We start from the raw sequence: 20,188 nt of genomic DNA, 5'->3' as shown, positions 1-20,188 counted from the left end.
ATGTCATGAGTAATAGAAGGTTTGCTGCGCCCTGGTGCTCACTATTGTGGCCTCTGGACCAGGGTACCGTGAATCTCTCCAGAACGTCTGGCTCACGTACCTTTGCACAAGTTTTCCGTTCTCCTGTCTGGAGAAGTTGTCGAAAATCTTTGGATTTCCAGTTGGTCCTCTAATGGCAAGCACAGAAGAGGAGAGAGGAACTCAGGGCAATGTCACATGGGATTCCCTCACTGTAAGGCTGGGGCCACACGGGGATTACTGCGATCCCCTCGCATGACACTCTGCTCACGCTGGCAGTACAGCAGAGCCGAGTGTCATTGCGACTGAGGTCCGATCGTGCGAGCAGACCTCAGCTGCGGGGGCGGGCCGGCTCTGTGGAGGGGCGGGCCAGCGCTGAGGAGAGGAGGGATTTATCTCCCTTTCTCCTCCGTAGCCGGCTATTGCCATTCTCGCCCTGCACTTGTGGTACACCGGTGTACTGCGAGTGCAGTGCGATTTTTCTCTTGCCCCATACACTTGAATGGGTGCGAGTGAAACAATGATCACATTGCACCGCTGCATGCTGCGATTGTTTTCTCGGTCCGATTAGGGCTCAGAAAATAATCACACATGTGTGCTGACACATAGGGTAATATTGGTCCGAGTGGAATGCGATTTTTTTATCGCAATCCACTCGCACCGATTTTCATGCCGTGTGGCTTAGGCCTAATAGAGAACATGAAGTGAATGTGCGATTCTAATACCTGGGAGCCTAGGAGGCTAAATGGAGCACTCTAAAGTAGCCCATGTAAAGTACGGTTCCAGTCCATCTACAGAAATATAGTAAGCTATGTGCACACACTGCGTTTTTTTGACGCTGTGTTTTTGGCCGCTAAAAATGCAGCAAAACACGCATGCGTTTTTACTGCGATTTGGTGCGTTTTTGGCTACGTTTTGCTGCGTTTTTGATCTCTGCGGTTTTCTGCGTTTTTCCAATGCATTCAATGGGGGGAAAACGCAGAAAAACGCAGGAAAGAATTGACATGTCCATATTTTTATTTTTTAGCTCAAAAACGCAGCTTAAAAAAAAAGTTGTGTGCAGACAGCAAAAATGAAAACTCATAGACTGTGCTGGGGAAGCAAAGTCCTGCAGTTTTGAAGCCAAAAACGCACCCGAAAAACGCGCAAAAACGCCGCGGAAAACGCACTGTGTGAACTTACCCTAAATATCACAAGGAGGAGGGGGATGCAGCTGCAGTTCTGGTTACCCTTGAGGCTACAGAAGCGGTGAGGTATCAGACCAGGTCAGGAGACCATGCGAATATGCAGGAAACTACAGTAATGTCAGAGCAAACTTATTTGAAGATCACCACAGAAATCTGAAGCCGCCACATCCAAGAAATACAGTAGTTCAAGCACTACACATGTCTGACTGTGATGAAGACATTAAAGGGAACCTGTCAGCAGAAATTTTGCTTTAAACCTAAAAGTTTCCCCTTCTGCAGCTCCTGGGCTGCATTCTAGCAAGGTTCCTATAGTTTTTGTGCCCCCTTTTAGACCAAATTAAATACTTTATAAAGTTGTACCTTTTGGTATGCAAATCTTCTAAATTATCCATGGGGGCGGGATGTCTGGTGTCCGTTACTGTCCCTCCTGCCGATTTACGCCGTCCCCCAATGCTCCATTTCGAACTTCAGGACGCCGCCTAGTGCGCCCGTGATCCCGCGCATGCGCTGTGCGACTGTACCGGGACTGTGCACTGTGTGACCGCTGGTGACGTGTTGTGCAGGCACGAGATTATGGGCGATGCCCGCCCATAATCTCGTGCCCGCCCTTTCCCCTCTGCCTCCAGTGTTCTGCGCAAACGCTGGCCAGATGACCCGACGTCACCTCTTTCCCATCTTGCCCTGGAGCAGGAAATAGATGGGAGGAGCGGAGCAGGACACCACCGGTTACGAGAGGTGACGTCGGGTCATCTGGCTAGCGCTTGCGCAGAATGTTGGAGGCAGAGGGGAAAGGGCGGGCATGAGATTATGGGCGGGCACTTGCTGATGACAATCACAGCACCGCCCATAATCTCGTGCTTGCGCAACACGTCACCAGCGGGCACACTGCACACATTGCACAGTCCCGGTACAGTCGCACGGCGCATGCGCGGGACCACGGAAGCACTCGGCGGCGTAAATCGGCAGTAGGGACAGTAACGGACACCAGACAGCCCGCCCCCATCCGTGCCTCCGGTACGCGTTTGGCAGTTTTTTCACGTACCGGCGTCACGGAGACATGTGGACCTGTTTTCATTATTGTTTGGACACATGTAAGTATTTTGGAACGGAACATGTGTCCGTTCCGTACTTACGTGCGTCCGTGATTTTCTCACGCTGACATGTCCACGTATTCTCCGGCAGCGCGGGTGTCACACGGCCCGCACCCGTACCACACGGATGTAGTGTGGATGCGGTTCCGTGTGAAACGCGCCGGAAAACACATGTCATTAATTTTAAAATAAAAAAACCCATACTCACCTCCACCAGCCCCGCAGATTCTTCCGCTGCATAATGTTCCTGCCGGCCGACGCTCGTTATGAGCGTGTAAAGGAGGGCGTGCTGTCACGGGCGCTAATCTCCGCCCCTCCGCTCGGCCGGAAGCAGCGTCAGCGGGGAGTGGGCGGCGCTGGAGCCGAAGATCAGAACCCTGGACAGCAGCGCGGACTTCGTGAGTATGCAAATTACCGGTTCTCCGTTTGTTATCGCGGATAGCACACGGAGAACACACCAGGGCTGTGGAGTCGGTAAGCCAAACCTTCGACTCCGACTCCTCAATTTCTCTTGCACCGACTCCGACTCCTACATATATTGCTTATAGTTAGGTGAAAAATGTATTGTAGTACATGAACATGTGTATGTGAACATCAGACATTTAATAATTTTTATGATACAATAATCAAGATATTTGGATAGAACATAAAATATATTTATTGGATACAACTTTAGAACACAAAAAACTGTAATAAATTGTAAATATGTAATACACTATGTAATATACAGTAGATTACATATATATCTTGTGTGTGTATTTATCTTGTGTGTATACAGTGCCTACAAGTAGTATTCAACCCCCTGCAGATTTAGCAGGTTTGATAAGATGCAAATAAGTTAGAGCCTGCAAACTTCAAACAAGAGCAGGATTAACAGATGCATAAATCTTACAAAAAAACAAGTTATGTTGCTCAGTTAAATTTTCATAAATTTTCAACATAAAAGTGTGGGTCAATTATTATTCAACCCCTAGGTTTAATATTTTGTAGAATAACCCTTGTTTGCAATTACAGCTAATAATCGTCTTTTATAAGACCTGATCAGGCCGGCACAGGTCTCTGGAGTTATATTGGCCCACTACTCCATGCAGATCTTCTCCAAGTTATCTAGGTTCTTTGGGTGTCTCATGTGGACTTTAATCTTGAGCTCCTTCCACAAGTTTTCAATTGGATTAAGGTCAGGAGACTGACTAGGCCACTGCAACACCTTGATTTTTTCCCTCTTGAACCAGGCCTTGGTTTTCTTGGCTGTGTGCTTTGGGTCGTTGTCTTGTTGGAAGATGAAATGACGACCCATCTTAAGATCCTTGATGGAGGAGCGGAGGTTCTTGGCCAAAATCTCCAGGTAGGCCGTGCTATCCATCTTCCCATGGATGCGGACCAGATGGCCAAGCCCCTTGGCTGAGAAACAGCCCCACAGCATGATGCTGCCACCACCATGCTTGACTGTAGGGATGGTATTCTTGGGGTCGTATGCAGTGCCATCCAGTCTCCAAACGTCACGTGTGTGGTTGGAACCAAAGATCTCGATCTTGGTCTCATCAGACCAGAGAACCTTGAACCAGTCTGTCTCAGAGTCCTCCAAGTGATCATGAGCAAACTGTAGACGAGCCTTGACATGACGCTTTGAAAGTAAAGGTAACTTACGGGCTCGTCTGGAACGGAGACCATTGCGGTGGAGTACGTTACTTATGGTATTGACTGAAACCAATGTCCCCACTGCCATGAGATCTTCCCGGAGCTCCTTCCTTGTTGTCCTTGGGTTAGCCTTGACTCTTCGGACAAGCCTGGCCTCGGCACGGGTGGAATCTTTCAAAGGCTGTCCAGGCCGTGGAAGGCTAACAGTAGTTCCATAAGCCTTCCACTTCCGGATGATGCTCCCAACAGTGGAGACAGGTAGGCCCAACTCCTTGGAAAGGGTTTTGTACCCCATGCCAGCCTTGTGACCCTCCACGATCTTGTCTCTGATGGCCTTGGAATGCTCCTTTGTCTTTCCCATGTTGACCAAGTATGAGTGCTGTTCACAAGTTTGGAGAGGGTCTTAATTAGTCAGAAAAGGCTGGAAAAAGAGATAATTAATCCAAACATGTGAAGCTCATTGTTCTTTGTGCCTGAAATACTTCTTAATACTTTAGGGGAACCAAACAGAATTCTGGTGGTTTGAGGGGTTGAATAATAAAAGACCCTCTGAATAAACTTTTCACAATTTAAAAAGAAGGGAATTTTGTTTACTTACCGTAAATTCCTTTTCTTCTAGCTCCAATTGGGAGACCCAGACAATTGGGTGTATAGCTTCTGCCTCCGGAGGCCACACAAAGTATTACACTCAAAAGTGTAACCCCTCCCCTCTGCCTATACACCCTCCCGTGCCTCACGGGCTCCTCAGTTTTGGTGCAAGAGCAGGAAGGAGGAAACTTATAAATTGGTCTAAGGTAAATTCAATCCGAAGGATGTTCGGAGAACTGAAACCATGAACCAAGAAACAATTGAACATGAACAACATGTGTACACAACAGAACAACAAGCCCGAAGGGAACAGGGGCGGGTGCTGGGTCTCCCAATTGGAGCTAGAAGAAAAGGAATTTACGGTAAGTAAACAAAATTCCCTTCTTCTTTGTCGCTCCATTGGGAGACCCAGACAATTGGGACGTCCAAAAGCAGTCCCTGGGTGGGCATTTCCAAAATGCCATTGAAATGGCTTGGAAGTGCTGCTGCTGCAGATTTTCGGGAAATCCGCGGCAAATCCGCGGCAAAATCCGCGCGAAATCCGCAGCGTGGGCACATAGCCTTACAGGTGGGCAACCGCCGCCTGAAGGACTCGCCTACCTAGACTGGCATCTGCCGAAGCATAGGTATGCACCTGATAGTGTTTCGTGAAAGTGTGCAGGCTAGACCAGGTAGCTGCCTGACACACCTGCTGAGCCGTCGCCCGGTGCCGCAATGCCCAGGACGCACCCACGGCTCTGGTAGAATGGGCTTTCAGCCCCGAAGGAAGCGGAAGCCCCGAAGAACGGTAAGCTTCAAGAATCGGTTCCTTGATCCACCGAGCCAAGGTTGACTTGGAAGCCTGCGAACCCTTGCGCTGACCGGCGACAAGTACAAAGAGTGCATCTGAACGGCGCAGGGGCGCTGTGCGAGACACGTAGTACCGGAGTGCTCTCACTAGATCTAATGAGTGCAAATCCTTTTCACATCGGTGAATTGGATTAGGGCAAAAAGAAGGTAAGGTGATATCCTGATTGAGATGAAAAGGAGATACCACCTTAGGGAGAAATTCCGGAACAGGACGCAGAACCACCTTATCCTGGTGAAAAACCAGGAAGGGGGCTTTGCATGACAGCGCTGCAAGATCCGACACTCTTCGGAGTGATGTGACTGCCACTAGAAATGCCACCTTCTGCGAAAGACGTGATAAGGAGACATCTCGCAGCGGCTGGAAAGGTGGTTTCTGAAGAGCCGTTAGCACCCTGTTAAGGTCCCAGGGCTCTAGTGGGCGCTTGTAAGGTGGGACTATGTGGCATACTCCTTGCAGGAACGTGCGGACCTGCGGGAGCCTGGCCAGGCGCCTTTGAAAAAATACTGAGAGCGCCGATACTTGTCCCTTGAGAGAGCTTACTGTGCTTTAGTGCCCTTGCTCCTTGTGGACGACATGCTGTAGTGTCCTAGGAGCGTGATCACTGAGGGTATATAGAAAAAAGGGTATACAGCCCGGCCGAACAGAAATAAGTATATATATACGTATCTATACCGGCACCCAGGGGGACCAACACCGAGTGACCGGTGCGGCTTACCGACCGCTAAAAAGCAGGGTGTGTGTGCTCCAGATTCCCTGCCTTGGTCTCCCAGAGCTGCAGAGCTGTTCTCTGTGATTCTCCACCGGCAGAATGTCCGAAAAATGGCTGCCGGAGCTCTCAGGGGAGGAGTGAAGCCGTGGGCGGCGTTAGGAAAAGTGCGGGAATCTGGGGTCCCCACAGTGATCAGTGAGGGGGGAGGGAGCATACAGGATGCCCCGGCCCTCACATCCGACGTCAGGTCGGCTGTCCCGCCCCTATCTCTGATAGACAGGCCCGGGGGCGGGAGTTTTGCCACTAGGCCGCGATGAAGCCGGGGACTAAATTTAATACCGCGGCCGACAAGCAGGCGCGGTCGGCGCGGTAGTCCCCGGTCTTCACAATTCAGCAGCCAGTTGCGGCGTCCGGGAACCAGGCGCTCCATACACATTCCCCATGGGGACACAGAGTACCTCGTGGATGCAGGGCCCTGTCCCTGAGGATAGATAAGCTCCTGTCCAGCAGATTCCCTCAGGGGCTGCGGAGGGAGCACGGTCCCAGAACCTGGATGACCGCTTTGGATCCCACTTCTACCAGAGCCCTAAGGGATGGAGAAGGAAACACGGCATGAGGCTCCGGCCGTCGTACCCGCAATGGGTACCTCAACCTTAACAGCACCGCCGACTTAGTGGGGTGAGAAGGGAGCATGCCGGGGGCCCCGTGGGGGCCCTCTTTTCTTCCAACCGATACAATCAGCAGCTGCTGCTGACTAAAATGGAGATGTGTGAGTGGATGTGTGCCTCCTTCCACACAAAGCATAAAAATGAGGAGCCCGTGAGGCACGGGAGGGTGTATAGGCAGAGGGGAGGGGTTACACTTTTGAGTGTAATACTTTGTGTGGCCTCCGGAGGCAGAAGCTATACACCCAATTGTCTGGGTCTCCCAATGGAGCGACAAAGAAAAGTAATAAATAATACATCACAGCTTAAATGAACCTACCTGCCATGACCACTAGGTACAAAAAAAATAAAATAAAAATGTATAAAAAGTCATGCAGGAGCGCAGTCATCATGTATACATCAGCATACAGTGTGCTCCCCCTAGTGGCTGGACAGGGCTGCAGAAATGGGTGTATTTGCCTGCATACACATGAGGATTTAATACAAATGTGCACATTTTTCAATCCTCGCCAGGTAAAATAAGTTGATGGCTCTTCAAATTTACCTGATGTATGGAATGACGTACGCATCTTACCCTGCGGAGACCGAGAAGGACCTGCTCCTTTGCTTCCAGGAGATTTTGAAGTTGAAGGCTGTGGTTTTTGCAATGGTTGAGAAGATGAAGCCTTCTTTTGTGGCTGCTTAGTCTTTCTGCGATGTTGAGAGGTCTGTGGCTTCCCCATGATGATAAAGGCTGAGTGACAAAATCAGAGCTTCAAACAAGAGACAACTCAGCAGGATCATGAATGACGTATATTACTATGTCTACTGGAGCTCAGCAAAAAGATTTGCAGGGCCCTGTCCAGTGGCTTTATCCATAGCGGCCTCTGGACCATAGCCCTGCGAATTCTCTCCTACATATGACACTCTCTCCTGATTACTCTGCCCTGTGATATCATTACATTATGGTGTAACGTACATGTGACAATGAGGGGTTGTCAGGAATGTCATGAGTAATAGAAGGTTTGATGCGCCCTGGTGCTCACTATTGTGGCCTCTGGACCAGGGTACCGTGAATCTCTCCAGAACGTCTGGTTCACGTACCTTTGCACAAGTTTTCCGTTCTCCTGTCTGGAGAAGTTGTCGAAAATCTTTGGATTTCCAGTTGGTCCTCTAATGGCAAGCACAGAAGAGGAGAGAGGAACTCAGGGCAATGTCACATGGGATTCCCTCACTGTAAGGCTGGGGCCACACGGTGATTACTGCGATCCCCTCGCATGACACTCTGCTCACGCTGGCAGTACAGCAGAGCCGAGTGTCATTGCGACTGAGGTCCGATCGTGCGAGCAGACCTCAGCTGCGGGGGCGGGCCGGCTCTGTGGAGGGGCGGGCCAGCGCTGAGGAGAGGAGGGATTTATCTCCCTTTCTCCTCCGTAGCCGGCTATTGCCATTCTCGCCCTGCACTTGTGGTACACCGGTGTACTGCGAGTGCAGTGCGATTTTTCTCTTGCCCCATACACTTGAATGGGTGCGAGTGAAACAATGATCACATTGCACCGCTGCATGCTGCGATTGTTTTCTCGGTCCGATTAGGGCTCAGAAAATAATCACACATGTGTGCTGACACATAGGGTAATATTGGTCCGAGTGGAATGCGATTTTTTTATCGCAATCCACTCGCACCGATTTTCATGCCGTGTGGCTTAGGCCTAATAGAGAACATGAAGTGAATGTGCGATTCTAATACCTGGGAGCCTAGGAGGCTAAATGGAGCACTCTAAAGTAGCCCATGTAAAGTATGGTTCCAGTCCATCTACAGAAATATAGTAAGCTATGTGCACACACTGCGTTTTTTTGACGCTGTGTTTTTGGCCGCTAAAAATGCACAAAAACGCACCCGCGGCAAAAAAACGCAGCAAAACACGCATGCGTTTTTACCGCGATTTGGTGCGTTTTTGGCTACGTTTTGCTGCGTTTTTGATCTCTGCGGTTTTCTGCGTTTTTCCAATGCATTCAATGGGGGAAAAACGCAGGAAAGAATTGACATGTCCATATTTTTATTTTTTAGCTCAAAAACGCAGCTTAAAAAAAAAGTTGTGTGCAGACAGCAAAAATGAAAACTCATAGACTGTGCTGGGGAAGCAAAGTCCTGCAGTTTTGAAGCCAAAAACGCACCCGAAAAACGCGCAAAAACGCCGCGGAAAACGCACTGTGTGAACTTACCCTAAATATCACAAGGAGGAGGGGGATGCAGCTGCAGTTCTGGTTACCCTTGAGGCTACAGAAGCGGTGAGGTATCAGACCAGGTCAGGAGACCATGCGAATATGCAGGAAACTACAGTAATGTCAGAGCAAACTTATTTGAAGATCACCACAGAAATCTGAAGCCGCCACATCCAAGAAATACAGTAGTTCAAGCACTACACATGTCTGACTGTGATGAAGACATTAAAGGGAACCTGTCAGCAGAAATTTTGCTTTAAACCTAAAAGTTTCCCCTTCTGCAGCTCCTGGGCTGCATTCTAGCAAGGTTCCTATAGTTTTTGTGCCCCCTTTTAGACCAAATTAAATACTTTATAAAGTTGTACCTTTTGGTATGCAAATCTTCTAAATTATCCATGGGGGCGGGATGTCTGGTGTCCGTTACTGTCCCTCCTGCCGATTTACGCCGTCCCCCAACGCTCCATTTCGAACTTCAGGACGCCGCCTAGTGCGCCCGTGATCCCGCGCATGCGCTGTGCGACTGTACCGGGACTGTGCACTGTGTGACCGCTGGTGACGTGTTGTGCAGGCACGAGATTATGGGCGATGCCCGCCCATAATCTCGTGCCCGCCCTTTCCCCTCTGCCTCCAGTGTTCTGCGCAAGCGCTGGCCAGATGACCCGACGTCACCTCTTTCCCATCTTGCCCTGGAGCAGGAAATAGATGGGAGGAGCGGAGCAGGACACCACCGGTTACGAGAGGTGACGTCGGGTCATCTGGCTAGCGCTTGCGCAGAATGTTGGAGGCAGAGGGGAAAGGGCGGGCATGAGATTATGGGCGGGCACTTGCTGATGACAATCACAGCACCGCCCATAATCTCGTGCTTGCGCAACACGTCACCAGCGGGCACACTGCACACATTGCACAGTCCCGGTACAGTCGCACGGCGCATGCGCGGGACCACGGAAGCACTCGGCTGCGTAAATCGGCAGTAGGGACAGTAACGGACACCAGACAGCCCGCCCCCATCCGTGCCTCCGGTACGCGTTTGGCAGTTTTTTCACGTACCGGCGTCACGGAGACATGTGGACCTGTTTTCATTATTGTTTGGACACATGTAAGTATTTTGGAACGGAACATGTGTCCGTTCCGTACTTACGTGCGTCCGTGATTTTCTCACGCTGACATGTCCACGTATTCTCCAGCAGCGCGGGTGTCACACGGCCCGCACCCGTACCACACGGATGTAGTGTGGATGCGGTTCCGTGTGAAACGCGCCGGAAAACACATGTCATTAATTTTAAAATAAAAAAACCCATACTCACCTCCACCAGCCCCGCAGATTCTTCCGCTGCATAATGTTCCTGCCGGCCGACGCTCGTTATGAGCGTGTAAAGGAGGGCGTGCTGTCACGGGCGCTAATCTCCGCCCCTCCGCTCGGCCGGAAGCAGCGTCAGCGGGGAGTGGGCGGCGCTGGAGCCGAAGATCAGAACCCTGGACAGCAGCGCGGACTTCGTGAGTATGCAAATTACCGGTTCTCCGTTTGTTATCGCGGATAGCACACGGAGAACACACCAGGGCTGTGGAGTCGGTAAGCCAAACCTTCGACTCCGACTCCTCAATTTCTCTTGCACCGACTCCGACTCCTACATATATTGCTTATAGTTAGGTGAAAAATGTATTGTAGTACATGAACATGTGTATGTGAACATCAGACATTTAATAATTTTTATGATACAATAATCAAGATATTTGGATAGAACATAAAATATATTTATTGGATACAACTTTAGAACACAAAAAACTGTAATAAATTGTAAATATGTAATACACTATGTAATATACAGTAGATTACATATATATCTTGTGTGTGTATTTATCTTGTGTGTATACAGTGCCTACAAGTAGTATTCAACCCCCTGCAGATTTAGCAGGTTTGATAAGATGCAAATAAGTAAAGGCCCCGTCACACTAAGCAACATCGCTAGCAACATCGCTGGTAACGAACAACTTTTGTGACGTTGCTAGCGATGTTGCTGTGTGTGACATCCAGCAACAACCTGGCCCCTGCTGTGAGGTCGTTGGTTGTTGCTGAATGTCCTGGGCCATTTTTTAGTTGTTGCTGTCCTGCTGTGAAGCACAGATCGCTGTGTGTGACAGCGAGACAGCAACAACTAATGTGCAGTGAGCAGGGAGCCAGCTTCTGCTGAGGCTGGTAACTAATGTAAACATCGGGTAACCAAGAAGCCCTGTCCTTGGTTACCCGATATTTACCTTTGATACCAGCCTCCTCCGCTCTCACTGCCTGTGCTGCTGGCTCCTGCTCTGTGCACAGATAGCTGCAGCACACATCAGGCAATTAACCCGATGTGTGCTGTAACTAGGAGAGCAAGGAGCCAGCGCTCAGTGTGCGCTGCTCCCTGCTCTGTGCACATTTAGCTGCAGCACACATCGGGTTAATTAACCTGATGTGTGCTGTAACTAGGAGACTGGGGGCTGGTCACTGGTTGCTGGTGAGCTCACCAGCAACTCGTGTAGCCACGCTCCAGCGATCCCTGCCAGGTCAGGTTGCTGGTGGGATCGCTGGAGCGTCGCAGTGTGACAGCTCACCAGCAACCTCCTAGCAACTTACCAGCGATCCCTATCGTTGTTGGGATCGCTGGTAAGTTGCTTAGTGTGACTGGACCTTTAGAGCCTGCAAACTTCAAACAAGAGCAGGATTAACAGATGCATAAATCTTACAAACCAACAAGTTATGTTGCTCAGTTAAATTTTCATAAATTTTCAACATAAAAGTGTGGGTCAATTATTATTCAACCCCTAGGTTTAATATTTTGTGGAATAACCCTTGTTTGCAATTACAGCTAATAATCGTCTTTTATAAGACCTGATCAGGCCGGCACAGGTCTCTGGAGTTATCTTGGCCCACTCCTCCATGCAGATCTTCTCCAAGTTATCTAGGTTCTTTGGGTGTCTCATGTGGACTTTAATCTTGAGCTCCTTCCACAAGTTTTCAATTGGATTAAGGTCAGGAGACTGACTAGGCCACTGCAACACCTTGATTTTTTCCCTCTTGAACCAGGCCTTGGTTTTCTTGGCTGTGTGCTTTGGGTCGTTGTCTTGTTGGAAGATGAAATGACGACCCATCTTAAGATCCTTGATGGAGGAGCGGAGGTTCTTGGCCAAAATCTCCAGGTAGGCCGTGCTATCCATCTTCCCATGGATGCGGACCAGATGGCCAAGCCCCTTGGCTGAGAAACAGCCCCACAGCATGATGCTGCCACCACCATGCTTGACTGTAGGGATGGTATTCTTGGGGTCGTATGCAGTGCCATCCAGTCTCCAAACGTCACGTGTGTGGTTGGAACCAAAGATCTCGATCTTGGTCTCATCAGACCAGAGAACCTTGAACCAGTCTGTCTCAGAGTCCTCCAAGTGATCATGAGCAAACTGTAGACGAGCCTTGACATGACGCTTTGAAAGTAAAGGTACCTTACGGGCTCGTCTGGAACGGAGACCATTGCGGTGGAGTACGTTACTTATGGTATTGACTGAAACCAATGTCCCCACTGCCATGAGATCTTCCCGGAGCTCCTTCCTTGTTGTCCTTGGGTTAGCCTTGACTCTTCGGACAAACCTGGCCTCGGCACGGGTGGAATCTTTCAAAGGCTGTCCAGGCCGTGGAAGGCTAACAGTAGTTCCATAAGCCTTCCACTTCCGGATGATGCTCCCAACAGTGGAGACAGGTAGGCCCAACTCCTTGGAAAGGGTTTTGTACCCCATGCCAGCCTTGTGACCCTCCACGATCTTGTCTCTGATGGCCTTGGAATGCTCCTTTGTCTTTCCCATGTTGACCAAGTATGAGTGCTGTTCACAAGTTTGGAGAGGGTCTTAATTAGTCAGAAAAGGCTGGAAAAAGAGATAATTAATCCAAACATGTGAAGCTCATTGTTCTTTGTGCCTGAAATACTTCTTAATACTTTAGGGGAACCAAACAGAATTCTGGTGGTTTGAGGGGTTGAATAATAAAAGACCCTCTGAATAAACTTTTCACAATTTAAAAAGAAGGGAATTTTGTTTACTTACCGTAAATTCCTTTTCTTCTAGCTCCAATTGGGAGACCCAGACAATTGGGTGTATAGCTTCTGCCTCCGGAGGCCACACAAAGTATTACACTCAAAAGTGTAACCCCTCCCTTCTGCCTATACACCCTCCCGTGCCTCACGGGCTCCTCAGTTTTGGTGCAAGAGCAGGAAGGAGGAAACTTATAAATTGGTCTAAGGTAAATTCAATCCGAAGGATGTTCGGAGAACTGAAACCATGAACCAAGAAACAATTGAACATGAACAACATGTGTACACAACAGAACAACAAGCCCGAAGGGAACAGGGGCGGGTGCTGGGTCTCCCAATTGGAGCTAGAAGAAAAGGAATTTACGGTAAGTAAACAAAATTCCCTTCTTCTTTGTCGCTCCATTGGGAGACCCAGACAATTGGGACGTCCAAAAGCAGTCCCTGGGTGGGTAAAAGAATACCTCGATAAATAGAGCCGACACGGCTCCCTCTTAGGCTATGTGTCCACGCTAGAATGTCCCTGCGGATTTTTCTGCCTGAAAATCCGCGACTTTCGCGGCAAATCCGCACCCGCGGATTTGCCGCGAATTTACCGCGGATTTTGATGCGGATTTCATTTTTTTTTTCCCCCATTCAAAACCAAAAATCCGGACCAAATCTGCACCAAACAATTGACATGCTGCAGATTTTTCCGGATCAAAATCCGCGGCAAATCCGCAGCGGAAAAATCCGTAGCATGGACACAGCATTTCCAAAATGCCATTGAAATGGCTTGGAAGTGCTGCTGCTGCAGATTTTCGGGAAATCCACGGCAAATCCGCGGAAAATCCGCGCGAAATCCGCAGCGTGGGCACATAGCCTTACAGGTGGGCAACCGCCGCCTGAAGGACTCGCCTACCTAGACTGGCATCTGCCGAAGCATAGGTATGCACCTGATAGTGTTTCGTGAAAGTGTGCAGGCTAGACCAGGTAGCTGCCTGACACACCTGCTGAGCCGTCGCCCGGTGCCGCAATGCCCAGGACGCACCCACGGCTCTGGTAGAATGGGCTTTCAGCCCCGAAGGAAGCGGAAGCCCCGAAGAACGGTAAGCTTCAAGAATCGGTTCCTTGATCCACCGAGCCAAGGTTGACTTGGAAGCCTGCGAACCCTTACGCTGACCGGCGACAAGTACAAAGAGTGCATCTGAACGGCGCAGGGGCGCTGTGCGAGACACGTAGTACCGGAGTGCTCTCACTAGATCTAATGAGTGCAAATCCTTTTCACATCGGTGAATTGGATTAGGGCAAAAAGAAGGTAAGGTGATATCCTGATTGAGATGAAAAGGAGATACCACCTTAGGGAGAAATTCCGGAACAGGACGCAGAACCACCTTATCCTGGTGAAAAACCAGGAAGGGGGCTTTGCATGACAGCGCTGCAAGATCCGACACTCTTCGGAGTGATGTGACTGCCACTAGAAATGCCACCTTCTGCGAAAGACGTGATAAGGAGACATCTCGCAGCGGCTCGAAAGGTGGTTTCTGAAGAGCCGTTAGCACCCTGTTAAGGTCCCAGGGCTCTAGTGGGCGCTTGTAAGGTGGGACTATGTGGCATACTCCTTGCAGGAACGTGCGGACCTGCGGGAGCCTGGCCAGGCGCCTTTGAAAAAATACTGAGAGCGCCGATACTTGTCCCTTGAGAGAGCTTACTGTGCTTTAGTGCCCTTGCTCCTTGTGGACGACATGCTGTAGTGTCCTAGGAGCGTGATCACTGAGGGTATATAGAAAAAAGGGTATACAGCCCGGCTGAACAGAAATAAGTATATATATACGTATCTATACCGGCACCCAGGGGGACCAACACCGAGTGACCGGTGCGGCTTACCGACCGCTAAAAAGCGGGGTGTGTGTGCTCCAGATTCCCTGCCTTGGTCTCCCAGAGCTGCAGAGCTGTTCTCTGTGATTCTCCACCGGCAGAATGTCCGAAAAATGGCTGCCGGAGCTCTCAGGGGAGGAGTGAAGCCGTGGGCGGCGTTAGGAAAAGTGCGGGAATCTGGGGTCCCCACAGTGATCAGTGAGGGGGGAGGGAGCATACAGGATGCCCCGGCCCTCACATCCGACGTCAGGTCGGCTGTCCCGCCCCTATCTCTGATAGACAGGCCCGGGGGCGGGAGTTTTGCCACTAGGCCGCGATGAAGCCGGGGACTAAATTTAATACCGCGGCCGACAAGCAGGCGCGGTCGGCGCGGTAGTCCCCGGTCTTCACAATTCAGCAGCCAGTTGCGGCGTCCGGGAACCAGGCGCTCCATACACATTCCCCATGGGGACACAGAGTACCTCGTGGATGCAGGGCCCTGTCCCTGAGGATAGATAAGCTCCTGTCCAGCAGATTCCCTCAGGGGCTGCGGAGGGAGCACGGTCCCAGAACCTGGATGACCGCTTTGGATCCCACTTCTACCAGAGCCCTAAGGGATGGAGAAGGAAACACGGCATGAGGCTCCGGCCGTCGTACCCGCAATGGGTACCTCAACCTTAACAGCACCGCCGACTTAGTGGGGTGAGAAGGGAGCATGCCGGGGGCCCCGTGGGGGCCCTCTTTTCTTCCAACCGATACAATCAGCAGCTGCTGCTGACTAAAATGGAGATGTGTGAGTGGATGTGTGCCTCCTTCCACACAAAGCATAAAAATGAGGAGCCCGTGAGGCACGGGAGGGTGTATAGGCAGAGGGGAGGGGTTACACTTTTGAGTGTAATACTTTGTGTGGCCTCCGGAGGCAGAAGCTATACACCCAATTGTCTGGGTCTCCCAATGGAGCGACAAAGAAAATAAAAAAAGAAATAACATTCTTTTTTGCTGCAGTGCATTTCACACTTCCAGGCTGATCTACAGTCCAAATGTCACAATGCCAAGTTAATTCCGAATGTGTAAACCTGCTAAATCTGCAGGGGGTTGAATACTACTTGTAGGCACTGTATATATATATATATTGTATTACATATTTACAATTTATTAGTTTTTTGTGTTCTAGAGTTGTATTCTAATAAGTATATTTTATGTTCTATCTAAATATCTTGATTATTGTATCATAACAATTATTAAATGTCTGATGTTCACATTGTACTACAATAAATTTTTCACTTAAATATAAGCAATATACTAAATGTTATTATTTAGTAAAATATTCAGCACATTCTGCATTGCACTACTGTCCCCAATTTATTATATATTTTAGGAATCGGTGCATTTTATACCAACTCCGACTCCACCAAAATGAGCTCCGACTCCGACTCCACAGCCCTGGAACACACGTGGACCGCACGTACCCGAGACACGTACTTACCACACGCAACACACAGGGAAAAAACGTGTTTCGCGGCACGTCCGTGTTTTTAATGGATGTGTGTTGGAGGCCAGAGAGATAGAGACAGACAAAGATAGACACAGAGACAGACAGCGACACACAGACAGGGACTGGGAAAGAGACAGAGAGACAGTTACTATCCCAGGTAACGCCGGGTACTACAGCTAGTTCTACATATTCCCAAGATGAATACTACAAAAATGCTAAGGAGAATAAAGGGCGATGCTGTAACCCTTTAATAAGCGTATTAACCCCCTCACAGCCAATTCCGTGTGCACCTTCCCTTCTTCCCAGAGCCATTACTCTTATTTTCCTGTCCACAGACATATCAGGGCTTATTTTTGTGGGGTGAGATGTACTTTTGAAAGGTGCCATTCATTTTGTCACATTGTGAACTAGAAATCTGGGAAAAAATTCAAAGTGTAGTGAAATTGTGACAAAGAAAAAAAAATGCAATTCTGACACAGGTCTTCAGCAGACCCCAAGTTGTCATAAGCAATCCATCAGTACCCTACAATCACGTCACAGCGCCCAGATCAGCGCATGGAATGGCGCCCCCCCCATGCCAGCGAGTGTTTAATGCTCTGTCAGAGGTTGACAATGACACTTACCAGATGCCACCCACAAACAATTGTTAGAGGCAGACCCTCACTGTCACACAGCCGTTACCTGCCGAGTATAGAGAGATCATCTGTGAGCCTTGTGCTGTATAAGTGCTGCAGGTCAATAGGAATATGGCAATATATAATCAGACTTTTATATATATTTTTTTTTTCTCTATTGAACTTGTGAAAGAAAACAAAAATTAGCTTTGTCAACATTTTCAAAGACCTGAAAGGTTTTCATTTTTCGGCTGGCGCAGTGAGAGGGCTTGTAGTTTGTGTGGCGAGCTCATGTTTTCATTAACGCCATTTTTGGGCAGATAAGACATTTTAATCATTGCTGCTTACAGAATATTTTCTGCCGTCTTCTTCCGGTTTCAGCCACGCTCTATAAGGCTACTTTCACACATCCGGCTTGAGCCCTGCGGCTCAATCCGGCTGTGCAAGCTATGCAACGGATGCGGTGAAAACACCGCATCCTTTGCATAAGTTTTTCCCATGCGGCCCGCCCGGTTTTTGCCGCTTGCGGCATGCTACTGAGCATGCGCAGTGGCAAAAAACGCATGCGGCGGCCGGATGCGGTATTTGCCGCATCGCGACGCATCCGGCCGCCATAGGCATGCATTGAGAGATGCGCCGCATCGGCCGAATGCGGCGCGATGCGTTTTTTTTTTCCGCACGAAAAAACGTGCCAGGCAACGTTCCATCCGGCCGCCGCATCGGCTAAATCTGCCGCATGCGGCAAAAACCGGATGGAACGCAAGGCCATGCGGCACAATGCGGCACTAATTAAAGTCTATGCAGGAAAATCGCAACCGGCAGCAAAAAAAACCGGTTGCGATTTTCCTGCAAAGTGCCGGATTGTGCCGCAGAAGAAAAACCGGAGGTGTGAAAGTACCCTAAGCGGTCGGAGCAGTATGTGTAGTGGCAGTTACGCCTGACAATGTAAGTCGCCAAGTCTCCGAATGAGACTAGACAATCTCATAGACCTGCATAAAAACAAAATACTCCTTAGATCAAGCACTTGATATTGACAGCGGCATTTAAAGGAAAGGGGTCATTAAAAAAAAAAAAAAATTTCAATAACTGAAAAAATGTACAGTATTAATGTTTTGTTTAAATATTGATTTTTTTTAATTGAGCAAAATATAAAACATTTTTAAAAGTTTGATATTTTTTACACCGTTAAACACTAGGGGGATCAGCTGTTGAAATCACACTGAAATCCTACTGTAGAACTAGCTTACATTACAACTGCAGTAAAGTGGGCAGAATCTGCTCTCCTGTGTGTGATGTCACCTCCCCTCCCAATCTGGGGGTTTCCATAAAGGATAAAAGAGAATGAAGTTTAGGATCACAGTGCAGAGCCATTTTGTTGGTGACCAGAAATGTCTAAAGTGTCACCAAGGACAGACGGGGTATCACACAGGATAGGATAAGGCTCCTTTCACATTGCATTTTGCCTTACGTTCACAGGTCCCGTCGGGGCATCCGTCCAAACCGCCCCTCCGCAAAGCGTGTTTCGGACACACGCTAACGTAGTGTGCTCAATTACAGTGAATGGCCATGCCAGCGCATGCTTCTGAAACACGCTTTGCGGGGTGGGGGAGGGGTGGTTCGGACGGGTGCCCCGACGGGACCTGTGAGCATAAGGCAATACGCAATGTGAAAGAAGCCTTAGATGCCGGTGGAGAGGTGAGTGAGATCATCCTCTGACGCTGCACATTCATTAGCATGTTAGCGCACCCCCACTGTGGCGTACTAACATGCTAATGGAGCCGACTAGCCAGGTGAACTAACGTCCAGGGGACTAGTCCCTGCACTCATTAGCATACAATAAAAGATCTTTAGAAATACTTTTTCTAAAGATTTCTTTATCTATGCTGGTGTATACAGGAACAATTAGGCAGGGATTAGCAATATGCACCCATAACATCGCGTGGTTCTGGGTGCATATTGGACCTGACAGGTTCCCTTTAAGGATAACAAAGTCAATGTTTTGGAGTGGCCATCATAATGCCCTGATCTCAAGCCAATTGAAAATGTATGGGCAAAGCGGAAAGGCCGATGCAAGCAAGGAGACCTACAAACATGGCTCAGTTACACTAGTTCTGCCAGAAGGAATGGGCCCAAATACTATTGTTAGAAGCTTGTGGAAGGAGATCCAAAACGTTTGACCCAAATCAGCAATGGTACCAAATACTAATGAAATGTAAACTTTTTACTCTGCAGAAAGTAAGGGGTACTTCACACATAGCGACATCGCTAGCGAGATCGTTGCTGAGTCACGGTTTTGGTGACGCAGCAGTGACCTCATTAGCGATCTCGCTGTGTGTGATACAAAGCAGCGATCTGGCCCCTGCTGTGAAATCGCTGATCGTTACACACAGTGCTGGTTCATTTTTTGGACGTTGCTCTCACGCTGTGAAGCACACATCGCTGTGTTTGACAGCGAGAGAGCAACGATCTGAATGTGCAGGAAGCCGGCGTCTGGAAGCTGCGGACGCTGGTAACCAAGGTACACATCAGGGAACCAAGTGAAGCGCTTTGCTTGGTTACCCGATATTTATCTTGGTTACTAGCGTACGCCACTCTCAGGCTGCCAGTCCTGGCTCCCTGCACATGTAGCCAGAGTACACATCGGGTAACTAAGCGAAGCGCTGTGCTAATTAACCTGATGTGTACCCTGGCTATGAGTGCAGGGAGCCAGCGCTAAGCGGTGTGCACTGGTAACCAGGGTAAATATTGGTTAACCAAGCAAAGAATTTTGCTTAGTTACCCGATATTTACCTTGGTTACTAAGCGCAGCATCGTTTCCACGAGTCGCTGCTGGCTGGTCACTGGTGAGATCTGCCTGATTGACCGCTCACCAGCGACCATGTAGCGACGCACCAGCGATCCTGACCAGGTCACATTGTGGTTGGAATCGCTGGTACGTCGTTTAGTGAGACGGTAGCCTAACAAAAAAAGCCTTAAAACATTCTCTCTCTCATTATTCTGGCATTTGTCAAATATAAATAATTTTGGTTCCTAATTGACCTAAAACGGGATTTATTCTGATTTCATGTCAGATAGTGATAAAAACATGCAGATGTGTCTTTATAGAGAGCGAAGGGAAACCTCTGGTTTTAACTGTATGAGGGAGTCATTCAGTCAGTCAAAATCAGGGAAATTGAGGAGTCGTTATCAGAGGTTTGGCTGACTCCACAGGCCTGTTTGCGACTAGTCCCTGGCCTCATTAGCATA

At 49.1% G+C, this 20,188-nt stretch overlaps 1 protein-coding gene across 4 annotated transcripts in view; it reads right to left on the bottom strand.

The window, feature by feature from the left end:
- LOC142250602 (uncharacterized) overlaps positions 1 to 20,188 on the bottom strand; it is a 47,406-nt gene that overhangs the window by 14,025 nt on the left and 13,193 nt on the right. Inside the window, exons 2-3 of one of the 4 annotated variants that reach the window (XM_075322788.1) lie at positions 16,952 to 17,009; positions 7,291 to 7,479 (exon numbers count right to left, since the gene is read on the bottom strand). In XM_075322788.1, coding sequence (XP_075178903.1) covers positions 7,291 to 7,468 — 178 coding nt within the window. In that variant the 5' untranslated portion in view covers positions 7,469 to 7,479; positions 16,952 to 17,009. Of the gene's footprint in view, positions 1 to 7,290; positions 7,480 to 16,951; positions 17,010 to 17,290; positions 17,338 to 20,188 lie in introns of those variants that run through there. The other 3 variants (XM_075322791.1, XM_075322790.1, XM_075322789.1) reach the window with 3 other exon arrangements.

Source organism: Anomaloglossus baeobatrachus, chromosome 9 (assembly GCF_048569485.1).
Source record: "Anomaloglossus baeobatrachus isolate aAnoBae1 chromosome 9, aAnoBae1.hap1, whole genome shotgun sequence".
Lineage (NCBI taxonomy): Eukaryota > Metazoa > Chordata > Amphibia > Anura > Aromobatidae > Anomaloglossus > Anomaloglossus baeobatrachus.
This window is presented reverse-complemented; position numbering and strand designations above follow the sequence as displayed.